Here is a 19122-nt window from a genome sequence, read left to right as displayed (position 1 = left end):
TATCCTGTTCAGGGATTAATAAGATTGCCTATTCATAGGCACCTTTATATGCAAAAAACAACCTCATCCTGCTGTGAAACTACAGCCACTTACTTTTAGGAACAACAAATTCATGGCTGTTTTTTGGTGTGGTTCTAAACTCCACTAACTCATCTGAACACTTGGAAGGAATGTCAGATGGTTAGAAATAACAAAGGTCTCAGTTCATAAGCTAAAATCAAACAAGGCCCTACATTATTATTAGTACTGTATGATAAAACCTGTAACTTTGACACAGAAAATGACTAAAGGCTAAAGAAGATAACTGATATGTATAAGAAGATAATTGATTTAGTATTAAGGGCCAAGATATTCACACAAAACTTGGGCCCAGTTTCCAAGGCACTGTTGATAGCCAGTGATGGCAATACCTATGCCACAGTTTAATTCCAAAAGTACTACTGATTTCTAGTAAAGAAAGGCAGTACTCAGTCTGAATTGCAGAACTGGTCTCCCTGCATTAGCTGCATAGGAAGAACAATAGTAAAACACACCCATATGTGTGAGAAATAACAGCCATCAACAACAAACAGGTGGTTCACTTTTGAACCACCCATGAAAACTGCATGTGATCCTACTATTTAATTTAAAGAGAAAACAGCACCAGTCTCTCTTGATGTAAACTACCTTAAGATCTTGCAGTAAAATAATCCAGAGTAGACTAGGGGAGGAGGGAAAAGAAAGAAAAACTAATGAAATGAGGCTGCCTCTTCAGAACTAGGATTTCACACTACTTACATAACATTAGAGCCTTGCAAAAAGCTCTGGAGGGTACTCAAACATTTACCATACAAGAAACACAGGCTCTTAGGATTACACTGAAGAAAAATGAATGCTGAATGAATGCATTACTTGTCCAAAATCATTTTCAGTTTCTCAACTATTTAAAATATATTAACAACAATCATTTAAGTATCACAATACTATTAACATTAGAAATGAGATGTGTATGTTTGTTTTAAGTGTAAAGTAAGATTCTCAAAGTGTACAGAAATCGTGACGGTGTCACTGCTAAGTGATAGTAATTCCCACCTGATATTCATATTCTGTGTAAGGCATCAACTGGTCATCTCTGAAGAAGGCTGAAGAACCATTGTAAACAAGCACGAGCTCTAAATTTACATGGGCTTGAGATGTCCGCCTTCTGTAAAGTTCGTAGTATAAAATCTTCCCATTGGGCTGCTGTGGGCCAGTCCACAGGATGGAAGACGCTGGCTGGAAGCCCCCAGTTCTGGTCTGTATCTCTATGAGAGGGGCGGGCTGTGCTGCTGGCGGTGCCTCCAGCGTCTGTACTGATGCCCACTCACTGGAGGCACAACCCAGGTCTGTGCAAGCTTGGAGCTGTACCTCATACCTTGGGGAACACAAATCAGGAACAAAGTGATTAAAACACTGCAAATGCAAATACAGACTCTGCATGAAATGTGAATATATGCATGGGGGGGTTCTTAATTTTTCTTGGTCTTTGGCATTTTTGAAAAAGAAATCAATTTGCATCAGCTGACACAGATTATATATGGTGCCTCTGTATATCAAAAAGTAAGAACTCTGTCTTCTGTTTTTTTTTTTTTTTTTTTCAAAGCAGAGTTAACATCTGCTAACATCTGCAGGAATCAAGTGATCAAAATTGTTTTAATTTTGATGATATGAGCCAAAATGATGATTCATTGTAAGAGATGATTTGGATATCATTTGAGAGCTGTATCATCACTAACTTCACTCTATTACTCTTCTCTCTTTGGATTTAGATTAGTTATATGTAAATAGTAGACAGACTTATCAACCATGTAACACACACAAATTATGCCTACACAAATATATACGGAAAGGTCAGGTAAATAATCAAGAATTAGTCGGGAAGACATTACTTCAGTATCAAGTGTGTTCTTTCCGTAGCTGAGTCCTGTATAAACGCAAGCCGCTCTTTTTCAGTTCAAAGGGGCAAGCATGCTCCTGGTGTGACTCTGCTGATGGTAACTCAGCTACTCTGCGAGTGGGCTAGCTAGCCAGTCTTTGGTCTAACCCCTAACTATATGTCAGCTAAAGTGCTATTTATCCTTGAATGTAGACGGCTTGCAAAAGATTCACAAGAACATTACAGCTTTTGGAGTCTGTAACAGGGCACTGAACCTATATCAATTAAAACCCAGGTCAACCCTATGCACTTCATCAAGATGATATATAGCTGGGATTACTATAAATTAAAAAAACCCTGTTTTTATCATGTGCATTTTAGGAACTAAAACCCAGCTGTTCAAAAGCTGGTCACTTTTAAGCCCACTGAATCACCTTGCAGCATTCATTCAACACACAAAATCTTCCAGACTTACCTACTGTAGGGCTCTAGCCCTGCCACTATGTATGATCGTCTCACAAAGGAAGTATGAGATGCATCAAAGTCAACTCTTCTCTTTCCTGTTTCAGCAGGCTTGTGGATGGAGACTGTGTAATTTCTAATGTCACCATTTACTTTCATAGGAGGATCCCAGGCCACCAAAATCTCCTTTGAAGACCATGCCTGCAGCCTAGGAGGCAACATCCCAGATGGAGCAGAGGGGTTGGTTTTTATCTGAGCTGATGGGCTGGTCACGCTCCCTTGACTGTTATTTGCAGTGACAGTGTAGCTGTACTCCATGCCTGGTGTTAGGGTGAAATCAAGATAGCGAGTTTCCAGACCTGAGTAAACAAGAACACCATCCCTCCTTAGCTCATAGCTTGTGATTTTACCATTGGGGTTAGCTGGACTTTTCCACGTGATTTCAATTGACTCCGAGCCCATGACAAGCAGCCTGGGAGCTTCCATGTTTAATGGTGGGGCCTCCATAGTCATCACTGACTGGAATATACTTGATGTGCAGCCCCCAGCAGTACAGGCAACCAGTGCAAAATCATACTGTGTGTAAGGCTGCAGATTAGAAACCAACATCTGCAAGTTTTTGCCAGGATAATACTCTTCATTGTTTATTTTCAGTATGTACTTGGTGATATCTCCATTCTGTATTTGGGGAGGTGCCCAGGATGCATTAACCTGAGTGGCACTGACAGCCTGCAAAGACGGTGGATCCACTACTGCAGGAGCTGCTTCCAGCGTCTGTATTCCAGTTGGTTCACTGGTAGAGCAGCCTCCCATTGTACAGGCAACTATCGCATAACTGTACAGTGAGTAGGGTAGTAAGTCTTCATCCGTGTAGTTGAAGGTAGCAGCATCAAAGCTGAAAGGATAGAGAGCATCATTTTTTAGCAGCCGGTATGACTGAAGAATACCGTTGGGCTGTGCTGGGGCAGCCCATGAGATGAGTACCTTATGGGGGTTATCTGATGCTAAGGATAACCTAGGGGCAGCAAGACCTTTTGGGGCAGTTTGACTGGTTCTTGCCACAGTCCAAGAGCTGTCAGTGTAGCCTGCTGCATTCCAGGTGCGTATTTTATATTCATACCTTGTCCATGGCTGCAAACCTTTATCATTATATATGAATGCATTACTTTCAGTGTTATATTCTGTGAAAACAATTTTCTCATCTTCCATTGTTGCTCTGTACCCCGCAGCATTTTCTTTTGTGCATCTGTGAATAACTTCATAGCGAATTATTTTTCCATTCGGATTAATTGGCTCCAACCAGCTCAGCTCAATGTTGGTAGCGTTCACTGCCTGGATTACAGGTGCCATCTGAGACACTGGAGGTGCTTCATCTGTTCGGACTGGCTGGGGCAGAGAACGAGTGCAGCCTGCGGCATTGCAAGCTTCCAGTACTAAGGTGTACATCGTGTATGGCTCAAGGCGCCTGAAGAGGAACTGGCGAGATAAACCACTATATTCCAGGTTGTCATCACTGAAAATATTGTAGGTCTGGGGGAAAAAAAAAAAAAGAAAGCAAGAAAAAAGAATTTCATGGAGAGAAGGGACAGAAGCCAGGATAAAAGGACAAAATCCTATAAATTAACAGTGTTCAGAAACAAACTGTAGATGAGACACCTTAATCTTTGCAACAGGGTAAGGGCTATTACCCAACCATCCAGTAGCTGACTTTGTTACTAGTAACAAACACCACACAAACAGATCATTGATACAAAAACAATGTTTTGATCATGTTTTCATGTGTTTTTTTTTTTTTTTTTTTCATTTTGGATGTAGAAATAAATCATCTAGTGACACTTTTCATTATGTTTGTTTGTTACCAAGTTTCATTGCCAGGCTTTCCTAAGCTAGCACAAAGCTTCCCGCAGACTAACTATAGCTTTAAAAACTAGTTAACTAACACTTTAAAAAGAAAGAAACAAAAAACTCCTAAAAACCCCACAAAACCTGTAGTTGCAAAGTTTGCAGGTAAAGGTTTACAATCAGATGAAACCACTGTGTTAAAAGAAGTCCTGAATTACAGAACAGCATTCTGTCAGACCCAGGGTTTCTAGAAATGCATTTTGGTGATGTCTAGAGTAAGGGGAAAGGCTAAAGCTAGCTCAGACAATGAGCTTTCATGCATAGCTTTCTACCCATTAAAAGAACAGTTTGGTTCACTGTAAATGAACTTCTGCAGTCAGGGGGTAGCACAGGAATGTTATCATTTGAATATAACTAAAAGCAGAGGGTGCTCACAGAGCACCTTGTGCTTAGGTAGGACTTCTGTCTTATTTTAAAGTATAATGCATTTGACTGAGTCCTTTTCAGCAAAAAAAAAATGTTTTGATATTCAGCATTTCCCTCTTCTTTTTTTGAAAGAAGTGTCAAGCAAAGTGTCAAGATGGAGCTTACCTTAATTACGCCATTGGGTTTGGAAGGCTCTGACCATTTCAGCAACAGAGCCCTGCCGTTCTCTTTCTTTTCCACAGTGAAGTTGCTCAGGCCACTGGGTGAAGCTTCCAGTGTGCGCACAGATGTCCAGGGGCTTGAAACCTGTCCGGCATTGTTTACAGCTACGACATGAATATGATATGTTGTGAAAGGTTTCAATCCAAATAAATGAGCCTGATGCTTTGTTCCCTGAAGCAAGAATACAGATGTTTGAGTTAGTTAAAAAAGTAATCAGCATCTGTGCTTTATGTCACTTGGAAAATGAGGTCTCAGCTCTGGGTCTCTTCTGACCGCTTTGCAGAATACCCCATCTGGTTATCAGCATTTTTTTTTTTTTGGTGGGTTTCCATAGCTGAACCCTGAAAAGAAACTCTTAGGATTTTCGAAAATATTTGTCATTATGGTGGAGCCTTTGGAGCTGAATTCTGGGGAGTCCTGCAGTGTCCAAACCTCAGCAAACAGCTCAGTGTTTGTTCAGCATGCATTAAGCTTTGCTCAGCGTATCAGAGGGCTTGATACTCTGATGGCACATACTGTAAAATGTGGTATACAAGTGATTCTTGCCTCTACATAACCCTTTCACATCACACATCTCGTGTGCAGAATGACATTCGGCAGGCACGCCACCATGTTCCGGCTACTCAGAGTGTTGCAATCTGGATAGACAACAGTGTTTCCAGGAGCACCATCTCATTTCCTTACTGAAAACAAAACCCTTAAAAGTGGGGTGAAAAAAATGACTGGACAGAGAGAGAATAAGCTGTTTTTGATATCCCTGCTTTGTCTGGAAGGCCCGTTCGGCAGAGCAGAGGCCAGACAGGAGGTACACACCTACCCACAGCGCCCACCACAGCACAGGGCCAAGCCTTTCTGAAAGGGCCGGGGCCCACTGCCACCATGCGAGAGCCCTGCTGAGCTCAGCGCCACGTGGGTGTGTGAAGGATGGACAACAGCCATGGAGAGAAGGGACCACTGGCACCGTGGCTCGCCCCGAATAGCATCTGAGAAGGACCTGAACCAGCCTGGGCATGAGGCAACCCCACCCTCAGCACCGCCTGAGGAAGGCAACATGGCCGCAGCACTGCTTCCAACAGCCGTGGAAGGAAAGGTAGCTAACAAAGAAGGCGAATAGCACGTTTCAGTATGAGACTCTTCAGACTTGGCTCATCGTGACAAGAAAAGGGATCGGCTGATCACTGATATATTTTAATTCCATTTTCAGTTACGCTTTTGCATTAATTACACAAGATATGAAGCAGGGGAGGGCAGGAATTCAACTTCCTTCGTGTGGCAGAAAGCTACAGTCAATTTTCCTCCTTCAGTAAGTTGCATTAAGTTGTTAAATGCTAACACTTAGAATCATTTAATATTTAAACATTTGTTAGGCAATCAGACTCAGAAACAAATTTTAAAGAAATATTAATTTCTTTTTTTAAATATTAAAAGTTAGGTCATCAATATTTAAATAGTTATTTCCTCACAACAATGAGTTAGTCTTTTAGATAAATATAGCACAGCATTTGAATGACCATTATGAATATTAAAGCTGAAGATGCCACAAGTACAGATTATAAACATACTTTTCTGATAAATGATTCCTTTTTCTGTTAAACAGGGCAAACACTAGCAAGATTAATAATGCAAAAAAGTATAATTCTTTGTTAGGAATTCCCAGTCATCACTGCCAAAAAAACGTAAGCTCAAATGCAAATAGCAATCACCTCGAACAGATTATATATAAAAAAGCTCTGGCTGCTGTGGGACATTTAGAGATATCTTTTGTCATAAGAAACATGGAAAGCATGTGGGCTATAAAACAAAAACATATGTATATTGTCAATAGCAGCACCTGTTCAATTACAGTTTATTTCAGTATGGAGAATTTCGTTCAGCCCCTAGATGGCAATACTATCAAACACTTTTTGTAACATGAGTGCTTAATGATTAACAACGTGCATTCAGTCATCCAACATACTCAAGGCAGCCATTAAAAAAATAACAAAACTGATTTCATTATAGATTCTTTTAATAAACATTTATGGCTTAGATCTTTGAAAGTGGAAGCGTTCAAACTACCATAGCCAAAAACCTATAAGGCCGAATGCAAAATTATGAACTGCAGGTTAAAGAACAGAGCTCGAATTGAAGTTCATGCTTAGCATAAAAATCTGGCATCAGAAATTATGTTGGCACAAAACATGATTAAAATTAGCTTTACAATTGGATGTGGTCTGTATTAATAGTTTTTATGAGGACAGTTATCTATTAGGTTTTCAAAACAGAACTTTAAAAGACTAAAATTTACATTCCATGGTTCGAGGGTGGAGGAGGGAGGAAAGGCGCATGCCACATTAAATTACTGCCCCTGAACCGTTACACAGGGGCTCTCAGAAGGTACAAACACATCATTACAAACATTGTGCAAAAAGTAATGGCCCAGCTTTCTTATCACCTCCATGATCAGGGTGGGCTTTTTTGACAAGTGCTACAAAACACTTGCTTTTTATTGTTTTAAATAGAAAAAAACGACATTTTTTCATCACACTGTACAGTCTTCCCACTAAACCCTAAGATTTAATTATTTACAATCCTCACCACCCTTTGAAATGAAACAAGGATGGAGGGATTTCCTTGCCTGCAGTTCACCGTGTTCTCTGGAGACTGCTAAACCATTCCTTCCAGGGATGACTTTTATCCCTGGCTCCTATAGATACTTCTTGAAGAGCAAACGGTTTACATGTATTTTTGTTTTGTTTGGTTTTGAAGTAAGCTCAGGGGATGTCCTCCCAGAAAACGAAGCCATGCTTTCTCCCCCTGCTCTGCTGCCATTACCATCTGTGAATTTACTCAGGTCAGAGGCTGATCCTAAAAAGAGGATGGATGGCAGTCTGAATGATTAATTTTAAGAATTATGTAATGTTCTAGCCTAGAAATACCAGCCTGCTGGAATGGTAAAATACAAATAGCAAAAACAAAACAAAACAAAACAAAAAAACAAACAACAAAAAAAAAAAACAGTTTGCAAAGGATAGCCCTTTGGCTTCAATGGACAGCTGCACAGACTTAAACAGGTGCAGGATCACAATCCTTGCATGGAATATTCTCCTAGTCTTTGTTTGCAAAGCCATGAACTCATATATCCCATGTTTACACACTGCTAACAGGACAGATTTCATTTACCATTAAAAGCAAGCCAACAAAATAAAATTTTAATGCAAACATTAAGATGTTCGTAGCCCAAGACTGACTGACCATGAAAGCTGATGGACTGCAATTCCAAGCCCTCCTTTCTCTGTTGCCTGTTGTGAAACAGTCTCATTCATTCAGCCATTAAATTAAGAATAACCTAGCAAACATTTAAGAGTGTGCACTCTCGCACTCCTCCTGTAAGGCCCATTCTTTTAATGTAAACTCTACAGACATGGACTCCTGAGGCATCCCATACTGCAGCCCAGAGCCCAGCTGTGAACCAGCCCTAGGCTTGTCCCGTTCCCTTTGGTGGCACTGACGGCATCTCCACTATTCCATGCAAGACAGCACCTTTACTTTTGTTGTGTAAAATGATTTACACGCTGCCAGTGGCCAGCATAAGCTGTTAGCAACAACAAATACACTCGTTGGTTAATTTCACGGCTCTAACTGTAAATTAGGATAAAAGTTATTTAAAACAAAACCTTGTTTTAACACATTTTCAAAGAGTAAAACAAGAGAACATGAATCATGAATAATATATCCATCGAGATTTGCTTCAGATTGCCTTTTTTGTTTGTTTATTTTTTAATTCATGAGCACAGAAGTCTGGAAGCAGATCAGCACACTCTTTCATGCCGCTCGAAGGCAGCGGCAAATGGGACGCGAGGTGCTTGCCTTCCCCACCACCCCTTGGTCCTCCTCCTGGGCACGGGAACGGCTGTGCAGCTGCCGGGGGTCTGAGAGGTTTACACTGCCTACTGTGATTGCTGCTGACTACTTCAAGTGCCCCTAAGGTGGCAACAGGGTCAAGAGGTCTTTGTAGGTTGAAAATGATCAAAAATTAGCATTGATCTGCAGCTGTCAATAATACTCTCTGCAGGTGGACTCCCTGCACAAATGTTTAAACTGCATAAAACTACACAACCTAGTCATTTTTGACTATCGATCTGATGAAGAAGCACTTTCCAGTGTTGTCACTCAGGGCTTTTCCTCTTTTTTTCGAGGCAGACCAGCTTACCCAGGTGCCCAGGTCTCAGGGCACGCATTCCAGACCTGATAGTCACATCAGAAGAACCCCGAACCTCTCAAGAGCTGCCCAACAGGCAGCTTTGGTATCTACCTCTTCAGGGGTCATCAACATTCAGCAAGTCATCACCCAGTTGCATCAAGGTGAGGCTCTGGTTTCTTCTTTCTCTCTGTTGTCGCTTGGTACAGTAGCCCCTATTTAGCAGGTATCTTTGCTATCTGGTGGAAAAAACAGCTCATTTTTTTCTGTGAGTCTCTAACTAAACTTGGTGACATCGGAGATGACCACAGTGCTATGGTACTGGTGGTACAGGGATCCAAACCTCTTATTTCATAACTCCCAGCCATAAATGATGAAAAAGTAATTCATGGTGACATTCCCTTTTCTATACAAGCAGAGATGCTGAACTCTCCCTGGATAAGGGAGGAGGAACCTATGGTCTCCTAGTACTCAGAACATTAGTCCAACCATCCTTCAATGTGAGTTTTCAATTTCTCCGTCAAGGAATCCAAACAGATTCCTCCACAAGTGATAGAAATGGCTGGGAATATTTGGGGTTTTACAAAGATCCTCAATTCATCCTCACCTTTGACATTATCTGTTTTGCCAGTTCCCCAACTTATCCTGATCCTTTCCATTTTCTGCAAAGCACTGGGAGTACTTCCACTTTGATGAACCTCTGATGTTAATGCTTATTTCCCAGCGTACTTCTTAGCCCCTGCCTTAAACCTCATAATTGCAGAATTCTTACTCATTTGCAACCCCTAACTTACCCTTTGGGTTGCCTTCCTTCTCATGCTTGTATCATGTACACATTTTTTTTTCTTTTTTAAAATCTACTCTAGTCCTAAAGCCTTATGCTTAAATTCACAAGGATATAACTTACAGATACACAGGTAATCTATGACTCCACTCCTTCCTCTAGCAGTGTGGACTGGAATATAAATGATTCCCAAGATAGCACTGAAAAAATCTCAAAGGTAAAGCAAACAGAAACTAGTGTGTTCCTTATTTTGCCAGAAATTATCTTGCCTAAAAGTGACCAGAATTTCCATTTTACCAGAAACTGATGTTGCACTATTTATTTTCCTCCCCATTTGTGTAAAAATTAATTTTAGATTTTTCATTAAAATACTTGGTAAGTTTCACTTCAAAAATTTTACATTTTAAGAACTTCTTTGCATTTTGTTTTAGAATTTTAAAAGTGCCTTTCAACGCATATTTTTCATTTTAAATCATTATTCTAACAATTGATGTTTACCCTTCAACAGCAGTAACATGTACTACACTGGTGGTGATTTTTATGTGTAAATTATTGTGGCACATAAAAAGCAAATATTATAACAGAATATGAAATAAACATTTAAAAATTGTTTGAGTTTGCAAAACCAGAGGTTACATTAGTAACTTAGTAAATGTAAAATCATTTTTAAGTATTTTTTGTCAAAGGAGTATTCTTCCAAATTGCCTTTGGCTGAGATGAAAAGGGAATCTTCCTTTCCCAGACTGAGATGGGTCAATGCAGTCTTTTCTTTCTACAGTGGCTAGCAAATTATATTAAGGGATTCATTATATTTGAGCTTGCTTTTTTATTTAGCAAATTTATTTTTAAAAAATAGAGGTTTCCATTTACAAAGTAAAGCGCAAAAGAGTCAGGAAATGTCTTCATTGAAATGTAGGCTTCGATTACATGCTCATAAAATATTCTTTCCTTCAGACTCCTGAAAAACTTATTTTTTTTTTCAACTTTGAGATTTGTTTTTTGTTTTTAAAAGCAATGGTAGTCTTGTCATCTATATCAGAGAACACTAGCTGGCTATCCCGAAACTCTGTATGCCTGTCCTTTCTTAGGAGTACCACGCTAGCAGCTTTTTATTTAATAAAAAACTCATTTGTCCACCCTGTTCTACTCAGCACATTGTAGTGATTTTGTATGTCAATACTCCTACAGGAGTTTGCAGACTATGCCAGTGAGAAACCTTTAGAAAAAGCAGTAATCTAAGAAGTTTAAAGAAGTTTGCAAACCACAACAATTAATACCTGATGTACAAGTATTACATTGCAATTCCTTTTTCTCCTCCCTGGCAGAGCATGTGAGGAACTGTGAATTGCACGCAGATGAATCTGTCGAGTGGCGCTGGTGCTCATTTTCACAGCAGACAGCTTTCTTTCCTGGCACACCTGGACATCTGGGGACGTGCTGCAGCCTCAGCGGGAACCGCTGTCCCCAGCTTTGACTTGAAAACAAAGCACCAAAAAGAAAACAAGGAGGCATTGCGCAGCAGAATGACTCCAAGCACATTTAGCCAGCTGCATTCAGTCACTGTGCTGGCTTTTCGGGAGTAGTACACTTTTAAACCACCAGCAATGTCACACGTCGGATGGTAAAACTTCAAAAAAAAACTCTTTGGGCAAAGTCAACACTTCAGTAGCCCGTTCCATGTCACTTCTGTAAGGTTTTCTTTTCTTTTTTTTAACATAAGGGCAAACATCTTATTGAAAATTCATCTAACATCACTGAGTGCCACCTTCGCAAAAATGTATTTGCAGCTGTAATATTTGTCTAATTTATACTAAGAACCATTGAAATCAAAAAAGAGATTTTTCTGCATGACTAAGTAAGTCAAATAAGCCAAAATATCAATGACATGACATTTCACTATAGACACTGTCTAGAGGGTGATGTCAACATTTTTTCTTAACATGAATATTTTATCTCTTACAACACTCACAAAAACCTACTGTATAGTAAACCAATAGTTTCACACCTTCTTGGATTTTTTTTTCCACATTTTTTCACTTTTAACTGTTTATCATTCCTCGTAATGAGAACGTGATGGAGACAGAAAGATAAAAACTGAATACCTGACAGGACTGCTTTCCCCAAACTTTTCTTTGGTCAGTTCAAATCTGCAATCCTTACTTTCACTGAATGAGACTTTTTGCTTTAAATAGTCATTTTGGATATGAAGAAAGACTAAGTTTCTCTTCAAAATAAGAGAGGCAAAATAAGAGACAAAAAATATATATTTATTTGAGATTCAAAAAAATATGTGATAAAATACCTGAAACCCAATGAAAAACAATTGCATGCTTAATCTGGAATATGCACATACTCATCAGTACACTGCAGATCAGGCAATGTGTCAAGTCTGCCTTGGTCACGAGGGGAAGGGGAATCACTCTTTGGGTGTAACCTGGGGGAGAAATACCTCCTCAGGGAAGCTGAAGGGTTGGCAAAGGCAAGCACAAACTCTGGCTGGGGTTTATACCTCTTCAGTTACAACCAATATATTCACACAGACAAACTCCAGGAGTGTGTTTGAGGCAGCACTGCAGGTCGGGGTGCCACTGCTTGTGAACATGGAGGAGCAGTGTTCCCCTGGCTTTTGTTCTATGCCGTCTGTGGCCATGGCATGAGAAAGAAAAACCATGGCTGCTCTAACAAAGTGGCTAGAGCCTAAGGGCTCAAACCTGCAAGTGGTAGGGGAATTATATCCCTTGAGTATAAGGGCTGCTAATATTATAGTTTTTGTAATGCCATAAGCTATATTTTCCATTTGATTTACTGGCTGATGGCCAGAGTGATGCTTTTGTCAGAACAGACACAATTGAGACTGCCACATCAGTGCTGCTGTTGTCATCCCAGCCTCATACCTTTTTGTCTACCGGTGTCCAAAATGGCAAGTGCTGCACAGAACTTTTTAATTTTAAGTCAATGCAATGAAACCATGAATGTTTTTGTTGTTATCCATAAAAAAGGATAATTTATACACCTGAACTTTTTATCTCAAAGTATCATGTGGCAATCAGTTTTGCTTCACTGTAGAAAGAATGTGCCCTTGTCATTATCAAATGTTTTGCCTTTTGGTTTTATTTGAAGTTTTTGCTATTCAAGCATTCACACTGCCTTTCTAGGACATTCATGACAACATATATCTGTGCCATAAGCCTTCTTCCTCAGCTCCTTTCAAATGACATCATATATGATATTATAAAGATAAGTATCTCTGGACTCTTTAAAACTTCTCTCATCTGATCTTAAAACAAACTGGGCACAGTACCACGTGATTGTTATTTTCTGTAATGTGAAAAAGTTTACTATGGTTTTGCTGTATAGGGTTTATATAGGTGCATAGACTATGTATGGTGCATATGATTTTCCTCTATATAAAAAAAAATTATTTACCATTTTTGTCTTTGCACAGCTCAACAGCCATAATGGGAAAAAGAAATGAAAAAAGGAAAAAAAAAACAGTTTGAAGAAAATCTTTATGGGGATTTGTACAAGGACAATCTGAATCCTAATGCAGATTGCAGGTGAACTCCCACATCAGTTTCCTTGAAAATGCCACTGAATGTCAGTTGTGCTCCATAAAATTAAGACTTTGCAGTTATATATGACTTTTCATCCCAGGATCTCACATCATGTTACAAGCATTAATTAATTAAGTCTCAGAATATCCCCCTGTGTTACTGTGTGCAGCTTCAGGAAACTATCATGATTGTTTTAGATCCCATTTTACACAGGTACAGCAGACGTGTCATATTATTGTTAAGTGCAGGCTTATTTTATTCCCTTTTCTCAATCATTCTGAGTCCTTGTCTCATTCACCCAACACTTGCAAAAAGAGCAGTTCTAACTGCTGCTAAGTAGAGGAAGATAACACAGCCTCAAGGCAATTCACAGCTTTAAATCCCTGCTTTCTGCCAACACAATGGAAAATAAAGGCAACATTTTAAAGGAGACTAAAAGGTTTTTACTTCCCACTGTTTTATTCTTTTTTCTCTGCCCTGTACCAAACAGTCCGTGCTTTTCACTCCAACTTTGCCTGCTATGTGTGTAATCACTTCTGAGAGATAATAAAAGGTAAGCAGAAATAATTTATTTAGAGCTACACTGTAAAGGCCAATGATTAGTCTGAATCTCTAGCTGAACTTAAAATTTCACCCTTCAATTTGACAATCACGCCTAGCAGAAGGCCAGAAGCGGCTTTTGCAGGTCGGGATGCCCACTCACTCTCCTATAGCCAGGGGAAAGCTCAGCCTTTACTCTTTTGAGTACTAGCAGAGGACATTGATTGGACATATATTTAGGCGTACACTTTGAGGACATATTCCTCAGCAAAGCACAGCTTCCCATATAAATACTGACAGGTTCAGCAGCAGTCTGACACCTTCCTTCCCGCACCTGCAAGGAAGTTTGAAGGAGGGCATTGCTGTAGAGGGCCCCTACTGGTCATAGGAGCTAGTGGAAAGCCTCAACAAGTAGCTTGACTAGCCCCTGAGACCAATGGTGAGAGAAGCAAAAATCTTGTTTTGCTGTTGCAGCTACCGTGGACTGTGCTGCTGACATTAATGAAGTTCAGCGCAATTTCACTATGCGATGTCGTGTCCCTTAGTGGCTATGTAATTTGAAGACTCAGAATTAACTCTACACCAAGAGAAGAGATGAAGTGATGGCAATGAGAATAAAAAGTGGCTGTAGGGTTTTGTGAAATAACAGAAAGAGGCTGCTTGCAGGTTTAATGTCTTGAAACCAAGTGAACCTGGTGGATAGATGAACTTCCAGACTGATCTTCCTAGGATTTTTACCTACCTTACACACCTACCTTAAGCCTCCTGAAGCACACAGACTGACACTAAATTCATATTCATACACACAAAAGCAGACAGATAAAACTGCTACAGAGTGAACAGGAAAAGCAGCTAGCTGGCATCACTTTTAAATGTTAATGCATAAATAAAACTAAATATTTAATTATTTCATGTTTTTATACATCCATTAAACCCTTCCAGTGTGGCTCGGGCTTCTCAGTGCAAGACTTTTGCCAAATGAGAAGAAAGTCTGAGCTACTTGTGACTTCCACTAGTGAGATGCACTAATCAGGAAAGAGATGAAAGACATAACTATTAAAAGATTACTTGATAACTACTGAAATATAAATGGTTTTGTTCAGATTCTTTATTTTCCTTGGATATTTAAAATACTTGGGGAATTTAAATAAATCACTAAGCCAACAGGTATATAGTAAAGCTTAGTACAAAACAAATTGTGCTGGTTTCAGAATTGAGAATGCCTTTACAGCAAGTTATTGACTCCAGCATATTAACTTGTAAATCCACTAGTTTCACCTTATCATCTATTGATCAGATGCACATAGATGTGTTATAAATGAGCAATCCAAAAATAAATTAGTAGAATTTAATCATTTTGGGCCAGACTTGTCACAGCTCCTACATTTAGACACAAAACCTGCATAGCTAGTGTTCCCAGTGTCTCTCTGTAGTCTGTGCAGAGAAAGGGAGGTTCCTCCAAAGGGAAATCGAGATGCTTATGTTTAGCTTCTGTTCTGAATAGGCCTTCAGAGAGCCTCACTCTCAGAACAGATTAGACAGCCTAGCCTACTTTAGCAGTCTAAAATAAGTTTTTAGAGTTCAAAGCTGTGACTTTTGCTTAAGTTCACGTAAGACTCAACATTTTCTTTTTTCTTAAGGTGAAAAAAAAATAATACTATAGCTTCAGAAGTTAAATTGCAGCTGTTTCAAATCAAATCCACAGAAGTTTTGTTATGCCTTCTCAAGGCTCCTGGATCAAGGTTGTCATGCCCAGAAGCCCAAAACTGAATGGTGAATGTAGATAGCATTCAACAAGAACAGGGACTGGGTTTAGTTATAATATTGAAGAAAACATCCCTGATCCCCTGATTTCCATGCTTTAGTGTATTGAGTTTATGTGGCAAAGTTTTGGTAGCTGGGAAGCTGAAGGGTTAGCTTGTGGGAGCAGAGCTCTGGAGCTGTCTCCATGTCAGACAACATCAGTTCCAGGTGGCTCCAAAAAGGACCAGCTGCTGGCCAAAACTGAGCCAGTCAGCACCTCTGGTGGTGCCTCTGTGATAACGTATTTAAGGAAGGGTAAAAAAAATGCTACACATCAGCAGTGAGAGGAGAGGAAAAATATGCGAGAAGCAGCTTGGCAGACACCAAAGTGAGTGAAGAAAGAGGGAGGACGAGGAGGTGCTCCAAGCATGGAATAGAGATCCCCCTGCAGGCTGTGGTGACCATGGTGAAGCAGCTTGTGCCCCTGCAGACCATGGAGGATCAAGCCAGAGCAGATCTCCACAGTGTAACCCATGGAGGAGCCCACGGTGGAGCAGGTGGATAAGACCTGAAGGAGACTGCAGCCCATGAAGTGCCCACGGAGGAGCAGTTTCTGGGCCAAGGCTGTAGCACATGGAGAGGAGCCCACAGTAGAGCAAGAAGCCTGGTGGAAGCTGCAGTCTGTAAGGGACACACACTGGAGCATTTAATGAACACGATCCATGGGAGGGACCCCATACTGAGCAGGGGAAGAGTATGAGGAGGACGGTGTGGCACTGATGAAGATGATAAAACAGACCTCAGTCCCCTGTCCCTCCTACACTGCTCAGAGGTGGAGCAAGTAGAAGCACTGGGAGTGAAGTTGAGCCTAGGAAGAAGGGGCAGGAGTGGGGGGAAGGTGTTTTTAGTTTTGTTTTTATTTCTCAGTATCCTATTCTGTTAGTACAGTAACAATAAATTAAAATAATCTTCCCCAAGTTGATTCTGTTTTTCCCATGACAGTAATTGGTGAGCGATCTCCCTGTCCTTATCTCAACCCAAGAGCTTTTTCATTGTTTGTTCTCCCTCTGTCTTGCTGAAGAGGTGGACCAAAAGAGAGGCTGGGTGTGCACCTGACAGCCACCCAAGAGGCTAACATGTTGGCAATGATCTTCAGTCTGAGATGCTGTTACACAAATCAGTGTGGTTTAAAACTTCCATTAACACCCTCAAATCAAATATCATTACGGGAGTTTGATAACAAAGAAATTGAAAGTGCCTGATGATTCTACGCGGGGCCAGAAAGTCAGAAAAATGCAGTACACTGAAGAGCTGTTGCAAGTTTTTGTCTCAGAGATGTTCTGTTTTAAAGCCACATGTTCTCAGCTCAATTTGTCCTCAAAGGGGGTACTCTACTGAGCACCAAACCAACTACAGTTAAAGCCATTGTGTTACCTGTTTTTTCTTTTTCTCATTTGCACTGTCTTTGTTCAGTCTTTTAGGCCAGGACTTTCAAGTAACATTAAGCACAGCACTTAAATATGTCACTGTCTTAAGCTACAACTATAGTATAAATCTCGTGATCTATTGGTACATCCTGGGTCTAGCATTTCTAGCAAAGACTAGCATTAGAGAAAATCTAAATTATCATCTGACTTGAGCCCCCGAAGATAAAACAATAAAAAATAATTTTATGATGCCATAATGACAAGAATAATACTTCACTTCCACTGTGAAAAGACGTCTTCCAGATTTCTCATTAATTCTTTTCTAAAGCCTATTGAAATGTAAGAACTCTGCAAAGTTTCATTCATTTTGTTTGTGCATAGTAAAGTTTTCTTTATAGCAAAAATACAGAAAATTTATCACTGCAAGGAATCTACTTCCCTCACTCTCTTGTTATATTAAATCTGCATTTGCAATTCTGATTTTGTGAGACAATTGTCAACTTGGTGCCTTTGTGCAGCCACCAGAGTAGTGTTTCCACACTGCATAGAGAATTTTACTCAGGCTAGAAACTCTGCTTGGGATGGGACAAAAGAATCAATGCATTCAAACCTGCAGTAAATGGATTTCATATAAAAATACTTGGAGAAAAATTCAGAAACAAAATGAATAATGATTTGCAGTGTTTCCTAGTAGATTAAGTAGATACTGGTTCCTCTCTTCATCTTCCTGTAATGAAGATATGACTCCTCAGAGACCTTTTGGCACACACAACATGCACTCCAGGTGTCTCATTCAGCTGGACCATACCCCAGCAGTAACATCATTTACTACATTAGTGCTCTGTGACCACAGAAGTGTTTAGAAGACACTTGCTGTACATAAAGAAAAAAGGGAGGCAGTCATGGGTTTGTGATTAAAAAAAAAAAAGAAAAAAAAAAAAAAAAGGAAGACATCCTGCAGCTGCAAAGCCAAAGATCTTAGGGGAGGATCCTGTGCTGCAGATCCACCTGTGGCTCTTGTAGCAGTCATATCTTGTCTTAAGAGGGCATCTAAGTGTGTGTTTGTCTCCCTAACAAAGTGTGTGTATGCTCTGCCTGTATACCAACACAGCCCTCAGTAATTTAAGACCTTTAAAGAACATAACCTGACTGGAGTCCTGCTTGTTGACTGCAGTACTCACAGAGTATCTGGAAGTAGAAATAGCTCTTAAAAAAACTGAAAAAGGAAGAAGTTTTCTAGTAGACCCTCATGATGAGAGTTAATTCTTGCTCCTTTCCTCACTGGTCACAGTCTGTCAACATGTTCTTAGAAAGGAAGGCTTGTGAAAGGAAAGGAAGGGAGGAGGAAGCAGTTTCCACATGTTTGGTGGAGGGAGTAAAGCAGCCTGCAGCTGCCAGAGGCATAACAGATAATCTTTGATGGCCTAAAGTCTGTAACATGGCACCTGCTAATAGGGTGAGAAAAATTTTCTCTGAATCTGGTAGCAGCTTTGGTGGGTGTTCTTTCAGACAGCCCTTCACAAGAAGCAACCTTCTCTCCATCCTCATCATTTTTCTTGGCACTCATAAAGCAGTTTAATGAGCTCATATCTTCCAAATCTTCCAGCAAGTCAGATGCTGATGGAGGGACAGAGATTTTATCTGATGAATGCTAAATGAATGGATTTAAAATTACAATATAGCTTTTACAGTTAAACAATAAAATCCATCCATTATGGGGTGCATGTGAGGAGAGTACAACACACCTAGATGTTCCACATCCCATTTGTCATGCCTTTCTGTAACTTTGGTCAGTTATAAAGTTCAAGGTGCTGAGGGAAATACTTGTACTTTGTGATGGGACAAAGTCATAAATTGGACTTTGTTTCCTCCCTAATGTAGAGTACACGTATGTAAACTGCTACCAAGTGTTGTACTTAGGATGTCTTCAGACTACCATCCTCACAAGTCTACTGCTTTTGCCTTCGGCTTCTTCGAAAACAGAACCAACCAACCAACCACGATTTACTTGTGTTTTGGTGCTGTCATCTGTGATCACGCTGGTACTG

General features: G+C 40.1%; 1 protein-coding gene across 1 annotated transcript in view; it reads right to left on the bottom strand.

Moving 5' to 3' along the window:
• Positions 1 to 19122, bottom strand: part of USH2A (usherin) — a 416419-nt gene that overhangs the window by 23745 nt on the left and 373552 nt on the right. Inside the window, exons 62-64 of the mRNA XM_083828188.1 lie at positions 4790 to 5017; positions 2370 to 3886; positions 1072 to 1393 (exon numbers count right to left, since the gene is read on the bottom strand). Coding sequence (XP_083684314.1) covers positions 1072 to 1393; positions 2370 to 3886; positions 4790 to 5017 — 2067 coding nt within the window. The remainder of the gene's footprint in view (positions 1 to 1071; positions 1394 to 2369; positions 3887 to 4789; positions 5018 to 19122) is intronic.

Source organism: Anser anser (assembly GCF_964211835.1).
Source record: "Anser anser genome assembly, chromosome: 3".
Classification (NCBI taxonomy): Eukaryota; Metazoa; Chordata; class Aves; order Anseriformes; family Anatidae; genus Anser; species Anser anser.
Note: the sequence above shows the minus strand (reverse complement) of the source record. Positions and strands in the feature narration are given on the sequence as shown.